The sequence below is a fragment of the Egretta garzetta genome, unplaced genomic scaffold (assembly GCF_000687185.1).
Source record: "Egretta garzetta isolate BGI_Z169 unplaced genomic scaffold, ASM68718v1 scaffold139, whole genome shotgun sequence".
Classification (NCBI taxonomy): domain Eukaryota; kingdom Metazoa; phylum Chordata; class Aves; order Pelecaniformes; family Ardeidae; genus Egretta; species Egretta garzetta.
The window spans coordinates 3556524-3571545 of NW_009260832.1; the positions used below are offsets into that span (position 1 = coordinate 3556524).

Consider the following 15022-nt stretch of genomic DNA (forward strand, 5'->3'; position numbering starts at 1 on the left):
GATACCTGAATCTTAAACAAAGAGCTATACCTTTACTTCGAGAAGTTTCTCCCAAGACATGCGCCAGAGAGATGCCTGCTCAAGTGTGCAAGTGTGTCCATAGTCTGGGTCCCTCGCTTTGAGGTAGGAATCGTTCCACTGCCATTTCTCTAAAATTAAACCCATGTTGCAAGAAAAAAAAAATAAAAAAAAAATCCGTAAGGTGAAATGGAGACTCATAGACATACCCAGAAAGTTCAATGTTATATACCAAACATTGTATTTTGTAATAGTGGATTTTTTTTTTCCCTTTTATGTTTATGCAATGCGCTCTCACATTTTTAGAAGGAGCAATGTGCACCTGGTTGTCAGTTCTCTTTTCTCCTCCTCAGAAAGGGCTGAGATTCGTGGGGGGGTGGTTGTGAAGCTTCTGCTGCTTTCAGTAGGAAACGAAACCAAAATAACAGCAACCCTAAAAGCTAAAGGAGCCCCTCTCACTTTTTAACTACTTCTCCCTCAAACCCAGCTATAGGGTTTGCCACATGAGGGAAGAGAGAAAAAAAAACCCAGCCCATATAACATGTTATGCACAGGAGTCATGCTGACTTTCAGGATGAAAAGGCAGCTTTCCTTAGCGAGCATGAAGATGTCCATTCTGCAGCTTCTGTTATTAGTATGCTAACATATTATCAAGCTACTTTTATCATCTTCTTCCACCCATCCTGTGTGGCATGAGTCTTTGCAACTACAGCAGCGTGATCAGGTTTTTTCAAAAGTCTGTTTAACTGTGACTAGGCAAGTTCATGGACTGGCAAAATTTGAGTGGCTTATGCAACTGAAGGAGAGAAAAAAAAAACCCATAGTATTAAGCAATGAACACGTTTGCGAGGAAGAGAATGATTTCTTCAGTTACTGGAAGTAATTTTTAGAGTCCCTCTAATTCACAATGTGACTTAAAAATAGTTTCTTCATGATTTTGCTCCCTTTCCCTGTGCCTCAAACCAGACTAAAGATTTGAATATAAGCTTTGCATATCTACTAATGAAATCATCAAGATGTCTCAGAACTGCCAGAATAAATCTGATTTTTTCTTGCAGTAGAGGATCATCTTAGAATGTATGAAACTAATTTTTCATGGTTTTTATAGGAAAAATTATGTTAAGTCTATCTCAATATGCAACACATTTGATTTACTGTGGCAACAAATATTAGGAGGACTTTTTTCAGGTGTTGTTCAATCTTCTTTCACCAACTCCGACTTTAGTCCAGCAGCTGTTAAACTAAGCTTTGACAATGCAAGAAACTATTCACAGCTGCTGATTCACTGTACAACACTCTGCACAGTCACACACTTCCAGTTTTTCTTATTAAACCCTTTATTCCATTTGTAGACATACATATGTGCAAAAAAAGAAACCAACAAAAAAACCCCCATGTATACATTTTTATCAAAAGCATTGGTGAGTGCTAACAACATGTAGAGGAAACGAAATACATATTTTATTCTTCACTGCTTTATGCCCACATGCTGACCCTCAGAGGTTTAAGGTGTTTCTCTACAAATGCACAGTCCCGTTGACTGGAACGGCAGTGCCTATGGAGTAAACACCTGTGTCCTCCTGAGCAGCACCAAAGCAGCAGTCACGGTGCCAGCTCCGCACCCTCCTTTCTCCCACTTGACGTTTGAACACTGGGTTGTTGGAGAGGTCCTCAGGCAAGCATAATACTGATATCATCAGGACATCACCGAATATCAAAATACCTTCTAGTTTAGAAGATCAGCATTCCTCACTCTTCCGTGTTATCACAGACAGGTGCTTCAGCGAAAGAGACTTTCAGTTTCCAAGAAGAGTTATCCATTTCACTTCTATTTGTGTAAAAAGGCCTGTCTGGCTAAGAAGCATTTCCCACCAGGCTATGAAATTAAGTTGAATTTATTTTGCAGTTTTCTTATATCAGTAGAAATAGTAAGAAATGGTTGGGTGTTTTTTCACATATAAAATTAGTGTGCAAAAGATCAGAAGGGAAAAGTTTCATTGCGATTGGTGCAGGAAGATGGCTACGTGCATCTCCTGAGGAAAACTCCCAAATACAAAATATTTGAAATGTTTACATATATTTATTAAAATAGGTACAATAGCATTTAAAAAAAAAAAAGTCACTAACTTCTGAAAAAATGTCCTGCATTAATTCAAATGATAGCAATAGATCACAGTGTATCAGGAAGCCACCTAGAAATATTAATAGTTGGAAAACCTCCAGAAGCAGGAGCTGTAATCACTCACCAAACTTTAGGAATACCAGTTTCACTGGCAACACTCAGTGGTTTCCAGGGCTGCAAATTTTCTGTTCCCTCCTCATGTTCCAAATGAACTGCGGACAGACTTCCCTTACACAAAAGGAGAGATTACTTTTAAGCTTGAAAAGAGCACTGAAATGACATTAAAATGTTGTTCTCTTTCTTCTTCAGGTGTACTGAAGAAATATGCCTATCTTCTTTCCCAGGTGGAGATTTCCTAATAATGGGAGAAGAGTCGTGCTTTTTGTACACTGGTAAAATGGCATGTTAATAAATTTAATCCTTCATGTTATTTAAAATAGATATGAAAAAATCCATATTCAATCAATGCTTATAAAAAAACAAAAGTCTATCGACAGGATAATACTTCCACTAAAACTGCTTGTATGTATGTGCCAGCACAGGAGACCCTAAAATACTTTCTCGACCATCCCCCCCAGCTGTTGTCTTCTTATGGGTGGTTCTGCAGAAGGACACTGCATGCATCTCTTCTGGCTGAAGTGTTAATTGCAGAAAAATGTATTAGAAGCCTAAAAGCATGGCACTTTTGAAATTGAGAGTACAGACGGTGGCCTAAGTTAAAAGTGAGATGCCTCAGTGTTGCAGTGCTTCCAGCCACCCTGATGCAGTTGAGGGCACTCAAAATGGAGAAAAGCAATCAATCACTTGCACACAAACGGAGCAAAACATGCATATTATCATTTAAAGTCCTGTTACTTCTGTTAAGATTCATGACAGGTGGAAATAAAGTTGAAATAGAAACTAGTCCTGTGTCCTGCTCCTGCTAACAGGCCCAGTGTTTTGTCAAATGAACAGAGCAAAAATCTGTTCAAGTATTTACATCAAGCAGGCTCCAAACCAGTGAAAATGGAAACCTCCTGATTCTGTGGTGTCTTGTGTCACCCCAGGCGGTAAGGCTGCACCACCTGCAGACTCACTTTGATAAATAAGAATAAAGTTATTCTCAAAATTTCTCATCTTCCCTAGGCTGAGTTATCAGCCCATCATTCATTCCTCTTTCTTGCCTATCAGAAACAAGTAGCACTGCAGAGATCTTCTTGCACCTCTAGTTACAGCAATTTTAATTGAAATGTTAATTTCAATTAAAAATAGATTAAAAATAGTTTTATCGACACTTCTAGGAGCTCTCAAATAGAACAGCCTTCAGCACATTTCAGAAAAAGGCAATGAACAAAACCAACTGCAAAATAGCCCCCCCCAATTTGTTGTCGTTACAAAATAGTCACTGGAAAGAATGCCTGATTTTGAAGACATTCGGGTCAGTCTGTGGTAGCTTCAGTGGGACAGTCACCTTGTGCAACAGGATAAACAGCAGCAAAGGATTGTTCTGAGGGGGTGTTTTCTTCTGTATTCCAAAGCTTTTTTCACTTGCTCTTTAGCTTCTCCTACATAGTCCTCAACATTTTGCATATTTATCTCAATGACATCAAAGGTGTCCGCCTGTTCCTCCACTAGCAGGGCCACCTGCAGAAAGAGCTCGTGAACTTCCTTAATGCGTCCTTCTAACTTCACCAGCTCCTTATGACGTGTCTCTATCTCATTCAAGGCTGAGCGAGCTCCCTTAACATCCGACAAGAGGTTCTCAGAGAAGACATCCCACTTGCCTTGCTCAATCATCTCCTCAATCTGGTTGCCAGAAACATCTTTGCCCATGATCTCTAGCTGCCGCTGAATTCGAATCTTGCAGTTTTCCCGTTGGTTCATCTCTGTTTCATTGTATTCAAACATAGCTTCCTGAAATGCATGCATGAGGTCAACGTAGTGGTTCTTCGCTACCCTGGCGATGACAGACATAGCCCCGTATTTTGTTATTGCATCTTCGCTGAAATCTCTCATTATCTGGAGTTTCCTGTGGATGCTTTCTCCGCGGGCCTTGATGTCTCTGGCAATACAATTAGTATCTCGCTTGATGCTACTAAGACGGCGCATGGAAGTAAGGAAGCGGCTGTTTTGCTTTCTGAGCCGCTTGACATCCTCTTTGAGGTGGTCATTTTCTGTCCGGATGTTCTGTATGTCTTTATGAAGAATTTCCAAGGCGTAATCAGTCTCATAGAGGAGAACATCATGGGGCGCATTTTCATCATCCTCATTATCAGAAAACTGTTGGTTGTGTAACCTGGCAAATTCACGCAGCTCAGTTAACCGGTCTTTCATCCTGCCTGTAAAACAGAGGAACAGGAGGAAAGAAGTTTAAAATAAATAAAATATTGGTTTAAAAGGGTTGAAAGTTCATAACTAGTAACTACATCATAGTTATTACTGCATCGTAGATAACCCAAAACACCAGATTTTAAATTTGTTCACAGTATTTTACATAGTGATGGATCTCAGATCAAAAACTCTGGTGCTAGAATACTCTTCTAGAAACTACAAAGCTTAGAAACTAAAAAAGCACAAGAGAGAAGACAACAAATCTTGAAGACAAATCCGAAAGAATAATAAGAGAATCCCCAGCCCCCCAAAAATGCCAGCCTTTCACGTGGATTAAAAAAAAAAAGCCTTGAGAAAATGACAGGAAGCCTTCAGCTATCAGTATGTGTAGAAGTGTTAATAACTGAATGCTTTCCACCGCTGCTCACTAGAGAGAAATCTCTGGATCTTGACTCTTCATTATATCAACTGCCCCAAATGTCACAGGTCCTCTGTCATTCTAAGCTTGCTTTTCCTAGGAGAAGAGTAGGAAGCCTCTCAGAAACATAAATGGCATTTACCAATACAGTTGGGAAATAAAAGTTTTGAGAAATGGTGTGGAAAGTACCAAGATAGAATTTAAAAAAAAAAAACCAACAACAACAACAAAAAAAAGGAAAGGCAAGTTTAGAGTCTCTGGATGCTATCACTTCTGACCATAGCGTACCAGGCACCAAACACAGCGATAGCAGCATTTTGTTAAGTAAAACCATCCATCCGATGATGGAACCATCCTACTAGTAGAAGGAATAAAGTAATACTGTTGTTACAGATCAGGATCTGTTTTCTATGTGTTTGCCTCCAACGTACTTAACTACAAATTTCATTAAAAAGCCACAAAATGAGTAATCTGTACAGATCAGTTATGTGGTAACAAAACATAAGTCTCCTTTAAGTACCTTGTTTACTTGAAACTCTAGACCTAAAGACTTTGCAGAAAGTGAAATCTGAAAGCTTCAGCAAGAACCCTGTGCCAAGTGTTACAGCAAGCAGGAAGCTGAAATTTTCCCATCACAAAAGCTATACATCCCATGACCTCATTTAAATTAATAAGAAACAGAACCAAGTTATGAAGCAGCACCAAGCAGGACTTTGTGTTTGGAGGATTAATTTTTGTTTTCTCCAGGAATTAGAGTACCTTCACAGCATTTACAAACATGCTATCCACTGTGAATGATGCATCCCATTGGACCATGAGTTATTCCCAGGTTAAGAAAAGTTGCATGTATAATAGGCCTAGATCTAATGTGAATTAAAACTGCAATTTTATAATCCATTTCATGGGATTGTTAGATGTGTTAAAGATGTTAGGGCGGAGATGGGAAAGATTCCATCACAGACACAGCCTCTTGGCTTCCTTGGAGGTACATACTGGTCTTGAGAAGTGTCCTGATTAGGATCACATTTACATTGATGCAAAAAAGTGAATTTCAACTTAAACCAATCCTTTTACAAGCAATGTAAACCAAAAAGGTCCATTAATACCCTGAGAGAAGAGCTTTCATTCAGGAATCCACACATGTAAGATAATAGTTTGAATTTAAAACATAAGCCACATATATTCAACTCAATCATAGTTGAAAGCTTTACAAAAGGAAAGGTTTTCCACCTCCTCCCTCAGCAATAATAAAATCAAGATTTTCACCTCATGCCACAACATCAAGATGAAAAATCCCCATCTAAAAGGAAAAAAAACAACTGTGTAGGGCACCTTAAAAGTCAGGTTTACTTGCCTTCAAAACTGTATGGCCAAGTTTGCCTAGAGGCACTGAAACAGAGAGAACATCTACCTTTCCTATCTGGAAATGGTGGACCACTTTCTAGATGGCATGGTGGAAAGGGAACAAACAAATGCATCTAGCAATTTCAGGATTATTTAGATCTCTTCTAGTCACTATTTCTGAGACACTTTTCACCTGAAATGTAGACGTGGCTCTGAAAATCAGTCAGATTGCTCGTCTGACTGCATTCCTGACTCTTACTGGCTTCCCTAGAATTGATGATCCTCCGCTTCTGGTCTGATCCTTGAACTGCCGTGTATTGTGTTCAGCAGTTTATTCTTTTAGTGTTTAGCATCTACATTTGGAAACAGCAAACATTTTTTATTACTTTAAAATGACAATCCACACCAGCAAGGTGCCATCTGTGTAAACTAAATCATGTGTGTGCAAGACTACGTTGCCTTTGTGCTTACCATTCCTTGAACCTGAGAAAAACTAAATTTCATCAGCCTTCCCCAGTGAGCAAACTGACAGCCGGCTCAGCAACAATTACATTTTTATTTTTGTGCTTGACAAAGAAAACACAAACAGAAAACCACACTGAGTAAGAGCTCCTGCATAATAAACTCATAATTTTGTATGAATAGGTCTACCCTTCCTTCCCCTTCCCCTCAAAAGTGTAACTTGCAATTTGTCTTTCTCACCCACAATTATTATAAAGTGTTTGTTAGACAAAATGAAAATAGGAAGAAATGGAGGAGCAAATACACGGCAATTCACAACATGAAAATACTAAGGCTGTAGTAAGTTCATGTGTATATTAATTCTGCAGCATCTCTGTAAAGATACCACTTTGTTTTTTGATACAACATGAAAGATCAAAAAAATCAAACATTAAAAGAAGAGTAAGGAGCTGTCAAGCGTGGCCTCTGATTGCACCACGATGTTGCCCCCACACAGGAAGATCATGCAATTAAACACTGGCCTATGTCCTGTCACTTCCACCAAGTCTCTGCCTACAGTCTGTATGTGCTGAATAAAAGTCATACGACGTAAAATTTAATATTCATCATTCAGTTCATGGACAGGTACCTCATTTTCTGTGTTACTACTGTTCATTTACTCAGGGATTTCTCCTGTGAAGTCCCTGGAAAGCTCCATAAACTCCTAACAGTCTTTTGGGGGAGGGCAGATCTAACAGCCCCATCCACAGACACAGGTTTCAGCCCAGAGTGATTAAGGACAACACTATCACTCTTGATGGATGATGATGCCCGCTCGAGACACCTGAAGCACAGTTCTTTGTACCTGGTATGTCCAGAAGTCAGCGCCCTGTGACTTTGGTCACTGCTGCAAGCCTCGGGCACTTTGCTGAGTAAGATCACGAAGTAACAAGCTGGACATCAGTGAATGCACACATGGCTTGAGGCCGCTTGTGAGAAGGTCGTCTCCAGTGATATGTACAGCATCACCCACAATCTCCGTGGTCCAGCAGATCCAGCAGAATCCAATTCTAAATGTGAAGAGAAGGATCAGATTACAGTTGTGCTGACAATCTTCAGCCTGGGGTTTCCCCGCTTCTGAGTGCCTAGCTCTAAAAGCCTACATTATTTGAAACTACACACCAAAACTGACAGTCAAGGTGGTCAACATTAGGATCTTTCAACTCTGTACTGAGGGCCTGTACCCATCAGGGTAATGGCTGCACAGGGTAAAGCGATCACTCTTTTGTCCTAACAAGCGGATGCCATCTCTTCAAGCCTGACTTGAGAGTCCTGCAAAATCAGGGACTTTTGGACATCTTCTTTCATTCTCCCCAAGTCTCATCTCTGTGTCTAAACTAGCCTGCTTCCCATTTCGTCTTCACATTTTCAAGATGCTCTTCCTTATCTACATACAGTGCTTGGACAGGATGGAGGGCAGGAAGAGAATAACTTTCTGCCTGTATTTCAGCCTCACATTAGGCCACAAACACCACAAATTGCAGAGGGCACCTGTTCAGCTTTATGCCAGAGCATGCTCAATTACTCTGTAGGTTAACATTTGCAACATTTGGCCAAAGAGATCTGTGAGGTTCAAGAAAATGTTTAGATTTCAGCTTTCTTGAGCACCTTTTGCTCAAGGAACGCAGGAAATTTATTTGGGGCATTTGCAAACTCCTGCTTTGAAAAACTCACAAATTGGCAAAATTTTAGGAATTTTAGAAAATTTTAGGAAAAATTTTACATAAGGGAAACAGCAGGCTTGAATGTAACGCCACCACAGAGGTCCTTCCCCATTTCAAATTCCCATTTCAAACAAAGGGGAAACAGATCTTCCCAAGAGAGGACAATAACTTCCAAGCATTCCTTTGATAGTGTCAGGGACAGAACTGACTCTAAAGAGCTGAAACAAATGAACAAACAAGCATGGGAGAGTAGTGGGGGACACCATTTGAAAAGTTTCAACTTAACGGATCAGTATTTAGAAAAGTTGACCTCCTTTATCAGATGCTGTTGTTACTCAGGAAAGTTTGCACCTACTTACATGTTGATAGCACTGTTTGTAATTAAACCAGCAATATATTAACACATAGTACATTACTAGTTTTTAGGGATAGCCTCAGCACTCATTCTTTAAAATTAGCAACAATCTCTCCCTTCATATGGGGCCCAGTGAAGCAGTAGAAGTTGGGCTCCCTGGCTAGAAAGCAGCTCTGCAGAAAAGGACCTTGGTGTCCTGGTGGACATCAAGTTGAACATGAGTCAGTAATGCACCCTTGTGGCCAAGGAGGCCAACAGCAGCATCCTGGGCTGCGCTATCAAAAGTGGATGAGGGAAGTGAGCGCTCCCATCTGACGCTTGAGAGTCCATATCTGCAGTGCTGTGCTGGTGCTGGGGCTCCCCAGCACAGGGGACATGGACATGCTGGGGTGAGTCCAGTGGAGGCCACCAAGATGGTCAGAGGTGCTGAAGCGCCTGATGTGCGAGAAGAGACTGAGAGAGCTGGGAATGTTCAGCCTGGAAAACGGGAAGCTCCAGGGAGATCTTGTTGCTGTCACCAATTGCATAATGCAGGGGTAGAACCTTCATGGACAGCACAAGAGGCGACAGACCCAAGTGGAAACAAGGCAAAAGCCAACCAGATAGTAGAGGGGGAAAAGAAGGAAACGGTGCCCAGAGAAGTTTTGGAGTCTGCATCCTTGAAGATAGTCAAAACTCAACTGGACGTGGCCCTCAGCAACCTGAACTACCTGTGTGTGTTTTGAGGGGGGCTGAATTAGACCACCTCCGAAGGTCCAGTCTAAATTGTTCTAGTACTCAGCCTTAGGTCAAAAGTTTGCTAATTTGAACGCGAGCACTAAATATATTCAATATATTCATTAGAATATCAAGACATCAACTACTCTGTACTCTGGAGCAACATCCCCAGGCATATAAATACCTTAATTCTAAGAGCGTGTGTTTTAATAGATTAGCTGTCAGTTTTATTTTCTTTTAAAATACATCTTTTAAAATATATTCAAACTGGAACATGTACTTCCATGTTTGTATTTTTGGGCTAGATAGATCTGTCCTTGTAAAAATCAGGTTCCTTCTGCAGCCCATCACGGTGTGTACGCCCAAACACACACTCATGCACAGAGGACACACAGGCCAGGTAATGACTGCAGAGGTTACAACTTTGAAGCCAGATACCTACCACATACAGTCAGCTGAGGACGTGTTCAGGACTCATCTCTTCATGCTAGCATGCCACTTCTCGGTATTAATCACCACGATGACTAGCTTTCCAGTGATGCACAAGAAAGACGCAAGCTGTCCTGTTGCAGTAAGACTGCAGCCCCATACCACTAGCACAGGATTTCAGACAGGAAAGGAAAATCAAAAACTGCTCTGAAAATCAAAAACTGTGCACACACATAAAACCCCTTTCTGGTAGCCCCATATGCGTACAAGTAGGAGTCCTGCATAGCATATTCCCATCGCTGTGCTAATGTTCTGCAGCCTGTTATCTATGTAGAAATAACTTAAGGATGAAAAGTTATTTCACAGAATCACAGAATCACAGAATCACAGAATGGTTGGGGTTGGAAGGGACCTTTAAAGGTCATCTAGTCCAACCCCCTGCAATGAGCGGGGACATAGAATCATAGAATTGTTTAGGTTGGAAAAGACTAAACGAGTTGCACACCTCCATTTGTTTCAGCTTTAACATTTGTATATCCGCATCACTGAGTCTGGGGACAAATGGTGAAATAAAGGAGCACTTCCAGCACAGCATCCATATTTCAGCAGCAGCAGATGGGAAGGAAGCCAGTGTCCATGTTTTCTTTTTACAGCAATCATGAAAGGCAGCTGCTAGTTAATACCGGCTTGTGGATTACCAGAAGTCTAGTGAAGGGAATGGATTTCCACAGCATCACTAGTCAGGAATCTTGTTGGCCTTGAATAGGACCTTACAAGATGAAGCTTTTACTTCAATCGAAGTGGCCTATTTGAGGAATGACAGATATTTCAAAGCAAGCCAGATAAAAATAATTTCTATCAGTAGTTGTCTCCCTCAGAAGGTAGAAGTCCTTTTGTGCTCCACTACGAACCCACGTGGTTCATCCTGTGTCCAAACGACATGCGCTCTCGGTGGCATGACATGCAATAGAAGTGACCCAAGAACCAAGCGGTGACCAATTAGGAAATAACCTGTTCCTATGCAGAATTACTTCATAGCCAAGTGTGTGACAGCACATTCCAGTGACTTCCCCTACTGCTTGTGGAGGATGCAGTATTGATGGAAATCTACTCAGACGGACTGGCTGGGTCGAACACACTCCACTACACGGCAAAAGGCGTGCTGCTGTTGCACAAAAATGCAAGTCATGTATAGGTAAAAGAAGTGTTAAATGCAGCTGAAGCCTTTCATTTAAGAGTCAGAGTCTCAGACTTAATCATCATTTTCTAGTATCTTTCTGGTTTGGAAACAACTGCCTTAGACCAGATTTAGTAATTTTGCCTGGTATCTGCTGTCCAATAATAGACTTGAAAATATTAATTAGTTTGGAAAACAGATTATTGTTTACAATAGGTTTTCCTCTTTCCAAAAGAGCTTGTAATTGACTCATAGCAGAGTGCTAGTCATCTTTTCAGATCAAACTTCCTGTCTTGCCAATCATGTCCATCACTGGTGGAACAGCAGGCTTGAGTTTCTCAAATCACTCCTCTTTTTTCTTGCTTCTCATCTACAACAGCTTGAGGAAACACCAAAAATCATAACCTAATGATTAGGACGGTTTACCTTCTGGAGCTTTTTTAAGATCACATCTGTATATGAACTCCAATATTAACAATTATGCCAGAGATCAGCATTTCAAAATCTTTTTGTGGCCTCACTGAAAGGAAGTTCTCTTCTCCGAAGTTTCTTGGGTTGGGCAACATTTAAAAATAGACAAAATCATCCCTTTCTGTTTTGGAAACAACTGTCTTTCTTAGAACAGATTTAGTAACTCAGGGTTGAAAATACATCAGTTAACAACAGAACACCAGTTATAAAGCTACAGAAATCCAGTAAGAAGCCGCAAATATGTCTGAGGACTATTAGACACCATCCACTTCATACTGTAGTCAAAGCCCGTGAACAGGAGAACACCTCCTTTATACTTTCAGTCACCCTAGCAAGAAGCATCTGCAGTTGCAGATGTCTCAGGGCAGGGTTTTTTCTTCTAAAAGCCTGTGTGAAGTGTCCACTTTGCTGCTTGTACCAAGTTATTTACTCCAAGCCGATATATGCAGAGAAGTAGGGATGGCTCCATGATTTGCAGGCTATTTCTGCAGTTGTCTGAATCTCCAAGTCTCCAGTGGTTCCTTTCCTACCATAAAGGCTATGAAAGGCCTAGGGGAAAAAAATTAACATTCAAATAGTTTGTTGCCTCTAACTCAAAGTAGAGAGGCAATAATTGCTTGAATACCGATAGCTCTGGAGCTTATCCCAATGTCTTTACCAGTACTCAATCTCTTTAACTATAAAGTAACTCAATTTTTGTACCGCAGCATATCAGAAATTCAAGAATCTAGGGTGTACCTCATACTTCCCAGAGGTACTCAATAAGGTTAACTGTCTTGGTGTTTTCCATCGATTGGTTATGAGGTTTTCCAGACACCAGTATCAAAACTAGGACATATTATTAACGCTCATATAATATGCGTTTCATTTTTCACATATTTATGAAGTGATTGGCAAAAAAATCTGAAGCTTTAACTTGTTACGACACAGTAGCACATGCTAAGGAAACATTATTCTTGCATTGGAGAGGACAGCCTGTTGTATATAGGTTGACCACTACTGTTTACTGGGTTGTCTACATTTTCATTGGAGAGCTGTGGATCACCACTGCCAAATGTTCGATCCCGGGTAGACAATAAGATGGATTCACAGTATTGCCTCTTGAATTTTTCTCACAAATCACACTAATGAGCAACTGAAACTAGATTTGGCTTTCTTTGGCTCGGGAGCCTGTACTGACACTGCAAAGAAACCAGTTTCTCCATCTTCACTACCTGGACCAGTGAAAAGTGTTAGTCTTCAGGTGCATTGTCTGAACCCCTTCCCAAAATTGCTAACTCTGTCCAGCAGTCGTCATGCTTCCGTATACAAATGGAAGTTAAGGGCAGGAAAGGCTAATGCACACCCTAAACGTAGCTTTCTCCTTTTCGTAAGGATGCTAGAAACAGAATATGTAGTTAGCAACTGCAGATATTAAAGACCTGCTAAATCCTGGGAATCCTTGAGACCTGTGAGCTGACTCCTGATGGGTTTTAACATGCGTGGCTTGCTAAAAACAGCGTGCCATTACGAAGGATAGATGAAGATGCACAGGACTGTATTTTACCCGAGGAGGTGGGGAACAGTCCCGCCATCGCTCCCCATTCAGCGCTTTTCGGTACATGCAGTGCGCTGCAGGCTAACTACTGCAGCATGCCCGTCCTTCCCGCCATAGGCAAAACTAAGGTCTTCAGGTAAAATTGGCCTGGATGGCAACATGGGGGAGCACGAACCGTACCTCCACAGGCTTGGTGAATAGTTGAAGCCAGAACCACGCCACTAGCACAAACAGTGAGACCGCCGTCCATGCATTTCTTGGCAATTACTACAGTTCGGCATCGTTATGAGTCACTGCGCAAGGAGATCAGACAGCAGTGCTGTCGCTACAGTGCCGTGAGTATATACATTATCTAATTAATCACCTCGGCTTCCCTGAAACACATTGGCGCAGCAAAATAGCTATGTACATACTGCATTTATATAACTACTATTGCTACCGCACAGTGGTATTTATAAGTGATTAAGACATCATGTTGGCATCCGAGCAGAAACGTGAGGTTGCATGTGATCATCAGTCAGAAGCACCGTGTTCTACAGACATTTTTAAATTAGCACAACAGCATTACTTTTTAAAGTACACATATATTCAAAGCTTGTAATACAGTGTTACAATCTGAGATCGAGTACTCTTTACTTTAAAAAATCCCTTTAAGGTTAAATACGGGGTGGTTTATTGGTACTTGTTCATGCGGGCCAGTAGACACGAGGCTCGGTTCTGGATCCTACTGCAAAATCTACACAAGTGTAACTGGACCAAAATAGTTTCGGTCAGGAAATAACCCCCACAGCCACACATGCATACCCACAGCCTCAGCCCCAGGAGACATCAGGCGCTGGCGGGCTTTATGGCAATCACTCTACACTACTTAGCAGCCCATGGGTGTTTACAGGCCCGTTTGAAGGACCAGTGACGTTGAGACAAGATAAAGATGTAATTAGGGACACACTGGCCAGTGGTACTTAGAGAATCTGTTCCTGACTGGTCATATCAAAGCTAAAGCAAGCATTATTCTTGCTTTGAAAACCAAGTGATTTGTCATTAACACAAATAAGGCGCAGAGGAAAGGCATAGGAGGGAAAGCTGGAGAACTCAGTTCTTTCTTGGCTTTTGTGAACATGAGTTTGTCGAGAATAATCTTGGCAATTAACGAGTTAACTGTCATAGCAGATAAAGCCCAAGTTCCAAGCATCATAAGCCTTCTGAAGTTAAGATATGTGACATCAGTCCCTCTGTGATAAACTACAGAAATATGGTCTAGACTGAGAAGTGCCAAACACTGTGTGTGATAGGCGAGATGAGATATCAAGATGCTTGACACAATCTGCAAAAGCTATCAAAACAGATGCAGAAACTGAACTGCATTGCTCCCCTCACACAGACCCCTTCTGCTCCCAAAGAGGGGGATCCCAGGAGACAGCCCTAGGCAGGAGCAGCACTGCCGCTCCCTGGGAATGATGTTTCTCACCAGAGATGGCTCACGTGGGGGCCATGTCTTGGTGGGCAGCCCAAAAGGCAAGCATAACCACAAATGGCTTCTCTGCAAAATTGCATAGAAGTCATAACTCTGCATTTGGTGCCAAGATGAGTTTATTAGATGAAATTAACATTGCCTCGGTAATTTCTGCATCGTGTGTCATCATCCCTGCACTACAGGAATGACCAAAGAGTCAAGGAAAATTGATGGGCCAGATAAAAGATAATAGAAAGTGTATCTGGTCCAGCACCTTAATCCTTGACACAGCATTTGTCTTCTCACTGTCAGAACTCATTTTGAATATGCCACATTATGATGGGCTTCTGTCACACTCGGAGGTTATCCATATTTTCCATGAGCAACTTGGTGAGTAGAACCAAACATGGACCTGTATAGTCTCCAGGCGATGCTGAATTGGAAGGGAGCGGAAGCAAGCATTTGATGGTGGAGGAGAGGAGAAATGATGAGAATTTAAGATGATC

At 41.3% G+C, this 15022-nt stretch overlaps 1 protein-coding gene across 1 annotated transcript; it reads right to left on the reverse strand.

Moving 5' to 3' along the window:
- Positions 1-1415: 1415 nt before the first annotated feature.
- STX11 (syntaxin 11) lies at positions 1416-10037 on the reverse strand. Its single transcript, XM_035902381.1, has 3 exons — positions 9892-10037; positions 7519-7723; positions 1416-4458 (listed from the first exon to the last, which is right to left on the reverse strand). Exon 3 carries the CDS (start codon positions 4451-4453, stop codon positions 3587-3589), a length of 867 nt encoding a protein of 288 aa, XP_035758274.1. The 5' UTR covers positions 4454-4458; positions 7519-7723; positions 9892-10037; the 3' UTR covers positions 1416-3586.
- Positions 10038-15022: the final 4985 nt, after the last annotated feature.

What these genes read in the sequence shown, in the direction of transcription:
- STX11 (XM_035902381.1), bottom strand. Translation starts at nt 4,453, where the DNA reads ATGAAAGACCGGTTAACTGAGCTGCGTGAATTTGCCAGGTTACACAAC.